An 8,834-nucleotide genomic window follows, 5' to 3' on the forward strand; every position below is an offset into this window, starting at 1 on the left:
ATATATATATATATATATATATATATATATATATATATCAATCAACAAACTACTTGATGATGAAGCAAGGTTCACTGAGATATGACCCAAATTCATACAGTGTGACAGCAAACATCCTTCCTCACATGTCTGGTATCTCTTGTAAAACGCTTATTTTGCTCCGTCTCTCTTCCTCCCTTTATCTCTCTTCCTCCATTTTGCCGTCAGCCAAACATTTCTTTTAAGTTTATCTGCAAAGGTGGCAGCAATGTTTGGATTATTAGAGGCTAATTTAGACTTTGCTGCATCTACTTGAAGAGGAATTCAGCAGCACTGCATGTTATGATTTCAGCCTCAGCCCAGGGGATTAATGTCACTTGTGAGGTTTTGTCTCCTTTTCTTGTGGCTCCAAACTCGCTGTTTGTTGTGTGGGTGTCACATGGAAAATGAGAGATGAGACAGCAGACTGCATCACACACAGACACTTGTGATCAAAGTGTATCAGGTAGCGCTATCAAATGCTCATCTACAAATACAGAGACACAAAAGAACACACGCGCGCACACACACAAGATACTTTATCTTCTCACAGGAGCTGGCAGAAGAAAGCAGGACAAGAATACAGCGATGGATAAAAACCAAACGCACCAACAATGGATAGCATGGAAGAAAAGTGACGAAACGAGAGCAGCTTAAACCAGCCAATCCTCTCTCCCTGTCCGTCTCTCCATGTCTCAGATCTAACAAAAAGCTGTTTAGGTTTCGCCCCAATTAACAAGTAGGCAATTTCACTGCGACAGAGGAAATTCTCATCAAGAATACACAGTCAAGAACGGCAAACAGCTGTCAGCAGATAGTACCCTCCAGCTCTGCTTCCCATAATTGAGTCAGTAATGTTGCTCTTTTCATCATAATACCATCACTCCTAATCTTTCATCCACCAGTAGAGTAAGTTATGCTGCGTGCATCCCTGTTGTCCGACCGTTTGATCACACGACACAATTAGAGCAAAAACATTGTGAAGTCATCAGCCGCTTGTAAAACAAGGACTGAATGCCAAATCGTAGTAGGGGGATTTGAGTGAGATGAATATGCTTTGCAGCCATTCAACTGAGTGTGATCTGTCAAGATAGTCATCCCAGCTGTGGTGCTCCCAAAGCAATTTATACGATGCCACACTATAACAAATGACAACACTGGAACCGCTGGAATGGAAAGAAAGAAATGGGCTTGCAAATAGTTCTAGTTTTATCTCCATTATAGCTATTGCAGTGTCACTGATGTGGAACACACACGGACACACTCACACAATCCTGTGCATGGATGGATGCATGCGCACACACTGGAATATGCCAGCCCAAGGTTTTCGCTGTAACCACATAATTAATGGTCTGTTAAATTGAAGACATTAAAACGGTGAGCAGTTGTAAAAAGGGGCCACCAGGGGCAAAGAGGAGATGGTTTTTCCAGGAACATACATATTATTATAAACCAACATGCGCACAGCAAGGGCAGTGACTCCAAAATCCAGGGAAGGTTGAGAAACAACAGCAAGTCACCACCTCTTCTCAATTAGCATAACACCATGCTGTTTTAATCTCTGTTAAAAAAAAAAAAAGGAACCTAAGACAAAAGTATAGATAAAGTTGCCTGCAAGCAAACCGCTCAGCTGCATCTGACTGGTTGTTACGTTGCATTTTGGGTGGGTCGTTTCTGTGGTGAAGTTAAAGGCTATATACGCAAGTGGAGCTATCTTTAGAGTGACAGTTGTCCTGAGAGCAGGATGTGCACTGAGCCCAACGCCCTGAGGTCGTCTCCTCAGCACGCTAGCTCAGATTTGCATCATACATTCCCATGTTTTCCTTTTGACAGGTGGGTTTTTATTTCCTGCGGGCTCTTCAGAATCTTATTGTGTACATAAAGGTTTCCGTGGTAACAGTGCATCAGAAAGAGGGAGGGAAGATGGAAAGAAAGGGGGGGGGGGGGGGGGGGGGGGCTAAACATAGAGATGTCAGGTCTCTAGGGTCATGCTCATAATTGGCCCAGAGTGAGAGGTCGAAACCACCACCCATCCCCCCTTTTCTCTGTCTCTTTCTCTCCACCTTTCTATCTGCATCTCTCCCAAATCTCCAGTGGCTCTGGCCTCGCTGATGAATCAGAAGGTGATCAATAATTCAAACATATTCCAACCTGGGATCCCAGCAGGGGGAGAAATGGGGAAGAGGATTGGGGCGGGGGTAAACAGAAAATGAGCAAGGGAGAAAACACAAAGCCTTGTTGTGTTTTAACGAAGGATACACGTTACGGGCGGATCGTGAACATTCATTACACATTCAAGCGGTGCTTCTCATCATGCATTAGGCTCTCAGGTGAGATGACGACACACTGGGGGGAGCTCCAAAACTCTGAGCTTTGAGTGTGAATTTATTATGCAGTCACCTTGCCTCATGACCTACCACACACACACACACACACACACACACACACACACACACACACACACGGCTGTTATTTAATCATCTTTTCTTTTCTTTGAGATGGGGCTCGTACTTGCAGACAGGACCTGTCAGGGTCCACTCTTCCATGGATGAGGGCTGTTCAGGTATTGCAATCAACACATCTAGTTCAAGACCACAATCAGCATGTAACACCGGGGGTCCATCTGACAACACAAGCACAGCACTCACACACATACTATAAGCTAATTATGGCGACCTGCGTGACCTTCAGAGAGAGAAAAAATATGGGCCAGAGACAATGTGAGATGGGGTTAAGGCCTTCATTTCTGAAATTACATGAACTACTGGAGCTTCTGTGGCCCATGATCACTTACTGTCAGAACCTTCTGCCCTCTAACTCCATCTACTTTCACAACATCTCTTGAAAGAAAACAAATAGCACACCACATGAACCCTCTTTTAAAAAGCCATGGCATACTAAAAGATGTATTTTATTTCAAAAAGTAGAGTCTAAACTGGTTTGCTGGTCATGAAAGCTGATTTTATATGTTGCCCTAAAGAGCTGAGTCTTGCAGACAACACTTTTTGGCAGTGGTTGACTGCTTTTCACCATTAAACTGAACAGCTTTTAATCAATGATCCTGTTGTTTTAATTGCCTAAATAGCAACTTGCAATGAATACATCCAACTACGTCCTCATGACTAACACCATTTCTTTCACCGATTGTGCCCTTCCATGTTCTAAGCTGCTGAACCATTTCAGCCAGCAGGCTTTAGCAGGCTTACCAACATGCTTGTGCAGACTGGCGAGACAGTGCCTTGGGGACCTGAACTAATACATGTGGCTTCCAATCTAGGACGTAAAAAGGGCTAGTATCGATTCAACATTATTTCCCATTAAATCCTTACTTAGACTAGACTGGGGATTTATTTGCAGACTGCAGTAAATGTAGGCTTTGGTGGTACTCACCTAGTTTAGGTTAGTAATGATGGTAATGATGAAGAAGGATGTTGGTAAATTCTACAAAATAAGAACATGCCTAGTAAAAAAGAAAGTCACTGACTTTGTTGCTTTGATAAACCCCAGTCCAATCTGCATGTTCATAGTGATAATTGTCTTGAAAACCGCAAGCACACACTGCTACAGCTCCGTTTAAATTTGTGTTCCCAAATAAGAAATTGACTAAGAGGCCAAAAAAAGACATTGCTGTTGGCATCTGTTGGCATTTGGTGAATACACCTAGTTTATGGGGAGCCCATCTCTGCACAGCAAGCTGTGTCTAACACACACAGACACCGCATTTTGTTTCTGCATGGATAATTCAGACAGGGATGCTATCTTATTCTGCCGCCATCTGTGCAAGCCAAAGCAAATAGTGAAAAAAAAAATGTGTTTCTGCTCGCAATGATATGAATCACAGTCCAGAGAGGCTTTATGAAAACTTAATAGCAGGCCCAGAGAGGCGGAGAGGAAGGGAAAGAAACAGAGAGATAAAAGAGCTGTGACCATCCACTTTATTCCTGCTGGCCTATCTCTTCCATCAACCTGGCAGTGCCAAGGAAATACAGTTCATTATCACTGATCACACGAGACTCCACGCTCACACATACATACAATCAACAAAGCACCCACTGAACAAGTTACTCTAAACAGATGTTTGCAGCATCTGTAAGTGGTAAAATTGAAATCTTCTAGCTCTTGCCAGGAACAGCTTCCATATTTCAGTAGTTACCAGGTTTTGATACATCACCTCTGAAACTGGCAGGATTATACAACAGCAGTAACTCTCACACCCATGTCTGCAGGCCTGATAGCATACAATGTTTTACTGCCATGCAATTTGCCCCAGTCGGAGTAATTACTCTTAATCACAGCGGTGTGATGCATTAATGTCAAAGCTGTGGGCCAAAACCTTGTGTGCAATGTGTGTGTGTGTCTGTAAGTACACGTGTAGACTGGTGAGGTGGGAGAGACAGGATGTTGATAGACATCCAGTATCTCTAAGCTCATGAATATTCACCAGGAAATTTAAATGTTAGCACCTCCATAAGGCAAACGAGTTAGAGTTAGAGTTAGCGGTGGAAAAACAGCCTAAATCCTTTGTAATGTGTGGGAGATGACGTGATGCCTGCCAAGGGATAATGTCGCGCCTTTAGAGATAACACTCTTCAGGATGAAGCGCTCTGCCTATCCACTAAAACTTTCTTGGAAGCACTTTGGTTGAACCCTGTCTTCCTCTCTGAAGCCTACACTACAAAGTTAGTATATTCTCTAGCTATGTCATCAAAAGAGCAGAGAGATGATGCAAGATATTACACACACACACACACACACACACACACACACACACTCGAACAGTGCCTGTGGATAAGTCTGACAGTTAGTTTTGAGGGTGAAGATGAGGTAAAACTTGGAGATCTCTGTACCAGGGGTCACCAAGTTGACATCCCTTTGTCCCACAATGGCACAAGTCAAACCCCTCACTCTGACAACACGGACTTTTTCTTCTCTTTGCCTGCGATCAAAAAAAACCTCATCCAACTCCTTCGTTCATTTCTCACATCTTGTCAGAGGCCCACAGAGCTGAACTTCCCCCAAAGGCCATAATCTTTACTCTGCGCTATACCTACTAATCCATAACTCACAGAATGCGCAGCTGTGTCTGTGGGTGTGTCTGTGTGTGTGAAGAGAGACGGATGAAATAGTGTCTGTGTCTCTGTGAGGTCGCATCCGTCAGTGGTGCTGGTGCAGTTAGGGCAAGCCATTTTCAGGGTCAATGTTCAGTTCTGAGCTCATTACCCTTGCTCAGTGTGATTATGTGTGTGTGTGTGTGTGTGTGTGTGTGTCTGCCCGTCTGCCCTTTCCTGAAAGACCACCATGACCAACGAAGAGGCCTCCTGCATCAATCACCTACTGTCCACAGAGCCGCATTAACCATCAGCTCTATTCAGGACCACGTCCCTCCTCATGGCCGGTCACTGACATTCACAATATGTCTGGACTGGGTCCCGTATCTGAGCAACTGAATCGCTTCCACACGAGGTCAGCTTTAGGTCAACACTTCAAACGACCAACCGTTGAAGGCAAAAAATGAACTCGCTTGTGTCTTGAAGTACTAACAAATCATTAGACAGACAGGGCTTCCTGCCAACACTCGCCATTCTCTGGGGCTGATCGGGGTTCTGACAACCATCCAGCCCTACTGTCTGGAATAGTTAGGCAGCAGGGGGAAGAGGGAACCGAGGCGTTTCGATCAATACAGGCTCATTATCTGTTGCCTTCTGTCCCAGAGAGATGAGTCCCACCGCTCGGCCTGTTGATGAGGAAAGCGCACCACAATTCAATTAGGGGATGGCCGAGATGCCAAAAGAGGTTTGATCAAAGCACTCTGCCTGGCTAATTAGCTCACACAGCGGTTCACAAGGGCTATTTTTACATCTGAGGAGCAGGTCATGTTGTTTTGTTAATGGTAGTTTTACCCTGTAATGGACTGGGAATAACCTGGCTCATTGTCAATGCATAGGTTTCAGCCAGGGGAGAGCGGGGGCCCCTTGTGCTGCTCCACACACATGCGCACATGTATATTCATGGGAACACATGCACGCATAAACGCACACACCTACAACCTGATGACCTTTCGAAAGGTCTTGCAGGGTTTAACGCAACCCCTCTTTGCAGGTTAAACTCATCAGACGTGTGCAGGTGTGTATGGGTATGAGTGTGTGTGTTTGTGTGTGTGTGTTTCGGCAGACAGGAAGTGTCAGGTCATCCAGAAATAGTGCCAGGGGAAAATAAAGCTGTTTCCTGCAGTCTTCAGGGACTTTTTAGGCAGCCCGCTGACAGCTTTATAAACCTCTTAACAAATGGTCGACCTCCTTCTCTCTAATGAGGCAAAAAGGTCCAAAGTCTGGAAAGGAAAAACAGGTGTGTCCCTCAAGGTGGTTTCATAGCCCTCTGTGTTTGTGTGTGTGTTTGAGTTTGTCATCAGAGAGCACGTTGCAAATTTAATAAGGCAGCAATAATAAGTCCATTGTGACCTAAACCATATAGACTTCTGAGTTTTCTATTCCTTACTATCTTACACATTTACAGAGCTGAAACCTGAAAGATACACACAAAGTGTTACACACAAATACACACCAGCTCTCTATTAATTTTTGAAGATGAAGTGGGAAAAGAGCAGCGGGAAACTAAGGCCGGAGGCGGTAAGAATTCATTCAAATGACAGGAAGAGAGAACTGCAACAAACACTAGTCCTAATCTTTTTCCTCTGAGAAAGCATTTCAACTCGGGCAGTGGTTCGTTTCAATTCTAGATGAACAGCTTCTTATACTTCTAAGCGTATAAACTTGAGACAGCATGTGCCGACTCAAACAGCAGCAGGAAACCTGTAGAGCGATATAGAAATTTTGGTTTGATGGGGAATACAACGCTATGAAAGAAAACAGCATTTTTACTCAGCAAGTGGCAGCCGATGGGTTTCTTTGTCAAGACGTCCATGGCTGATATCAACTGTCACTTCCCATCACATGCTTTCCCTTTGTCTTCTCTTCCATTTCTCTTTGTTTCTGGATCCCCTCATGCATGTTACAATATATCAGAACTTTCCCTGTTTGACTCTTTGTCTGGGGAAGATGTTATTGCTCCCTTAGCTTTTAAAAGTGGCATTTTCTCTGGGGCTTATGGTGTGAGCAAGCTCAGTTTTTAATACCATCATAAATAACATTGTCACACCCCGTCAAATAAACTCTACACTTATAGCAAAAGCAAGCTGGCCTGTGACTCAATGGGAAGCATCATCTGAGACTGCACAGTTACCAGCAGTAAAATGTCACAGCCCCACACTTCACTGATCAGAAACTGAAATGCTCCGACAAGCTGTAAGCCTCAGCACTGTTTTTTTGTGGATCAACAGTTCCCAAGACACAGCAGGTTTGAGTAGTTGATGAGCAAATTCCTCAAATGTTAAGATCAGAGAAGAACCGCATTTTTTTAGCAGACATCTTAGATGTTTCCCATCATGAAGCAACAGCAACTCAGAATATTAATCTGAATTACAGACACAGGCTTTGAGCGAATAGCTGATGCCTCTTATGTGATGGTGACTTTGGGTGATGCTTGAGTAAATAATAGGTCACCATTACAATATTCATATAAGAGCAAATCCATAAATTTGCTGATGCACTTTCATCACACAGCATTAGTTACCCCCAATAAGCCTCCTGTCCATCCCTGTGCCACTACTTGAGGCTGTTAGACTGACTTCCAAATGTTTTCTGTCACATTTCCCCATGAATCAAGCAACGAAATACACAACATTGCTGGTATGAAATAACAAACACAAACACAATTTCAGCAGATATCCACATAAGTGAGGGATGTGTGGAAACATGGAAATTTGTTTGTATGGAGCGTCTGGTACTCATAGTGAGTTATAGAACTTTTAGGATGTACTGATATTTCTATAACATGTCCAAGCAGTTTAAAACATGTGACACTCAGCCTTCAGCTGAATATGGCAGACTACTGCTCAATTAAAACAGACATTTGATTGTAAAGTATCATTCTGAGAACATCATGGTAACATTAAGGCTTTTTTCCCCGCATTCTTACAACTTGCAAAACAACAAGTAGAGAAGTGTGGGTCAACTCACCAACTGTAAAGTGCAAATAAAGATGAGAGTGCATCGTCCGCTGCAGCAGCCCATTGTGTCAGCGGTGAAAACGTGACTCTGAGTCGGGAGAAAAGGACTTGGAAACGGGTCGGAGGAGCTCTGAATGTGCCGACCAGACTCAGTCCTGATCCAGGCACCGGCGTCCCATTCTCCTCCTCTGCTCCGGCGTCTCTCTCAAAAACCCGCGGCAGGATCGCTCTGGTTGGTCTGGGTCTGTTTGCTTGCCTGAGCTGCAGCCGGACGGTCGCACTTGAGGTGACTGGCTGGGTAGATGGTTGCGAGCCGGTGTGTAAAAGGAGGAGGAGGGGTGGGAGGTGGTGGTGGTGGTGGTGGTGGTGGGGTAGTCAACCGGGGGCTGGGATGTCTGACCGAGGGCGTCAACTGCACGGTTCCTGGAAGATGGCTGTTGGGTGGCAGGCAAGAACTTGTGTGCTTGTTAATTCAAAATGTTTTAACAGGGACAATCAATTTATTGTCATGGTGACCAAATACATTAAGCCAATTAAAATTCGTGTACCAATTAGATTTACATATTAAGTGAAAAAGCCAATTTTGAGCAGATATTTGTTGAGGGGTGTTAAATATTTGAATACTTGTGTGTTTTTACAATAAATGTCAAAGTCTCATTTTCAGATACCGCCGAATGATTATCTTGTGAGTGTGCTGAGGAGGGGCAACGGGTTAAATTAGCCGCTACTAGCTTGCTGCTGCTGGTGGAGA

The 8,834-nt window shown here is 44.2% G+C and overlaps 1 protein-coding gene across 4 annotated transcripts in view; it reads right to left on the reverse strand.

Moving 5' to 3' along the window:
- Positions 1-8,425, reverse strand: part of nkain4 (sodium/potassium transporting ATPase interacting 4) — a 46,808-nt gene extending 38,383 nt beyond the window's left edge. For 2 of the 4 annotated variants that reach the window (XM_023401828.2, XM_087172799.1), the window contains exon 1: positions 8,094-8,422. In XM_023401828.2, the coding sequence (XP_023257596.1) occupies positions 8,094-8,147 (54 nt within the window). In that variant the 5' untranslated portion in view covers positions 8,148-8,422. Of the gene's footprint in view, positions 1-8,093 lie in introns of all 4 variants that reach the window. The other 2 variants (XM_087172798.1, XM_023401827.2) reach the window with 2 other exon arrangements.
- Positions 8,426-8,834: the final 409 nt, after the last annotated feature.

This window comes from Seriola lalandi, unplaced genomic scaffold (genome assembly GCF_002814215.2).
Source record: "Seriola lalandi dorsalis isolate HSWRI2012SDOR001 ecotype SW California unplaced genomic scaffold, Sedor1 jcf7180002053772, whole genome shotgun sequence".
NCBI classification, from domain to species: Eukaryota; Metazoa; Chordata; class Actinopteri; order Carangiformes; family Carangidae; genus Seriola; species Seriola lalandi.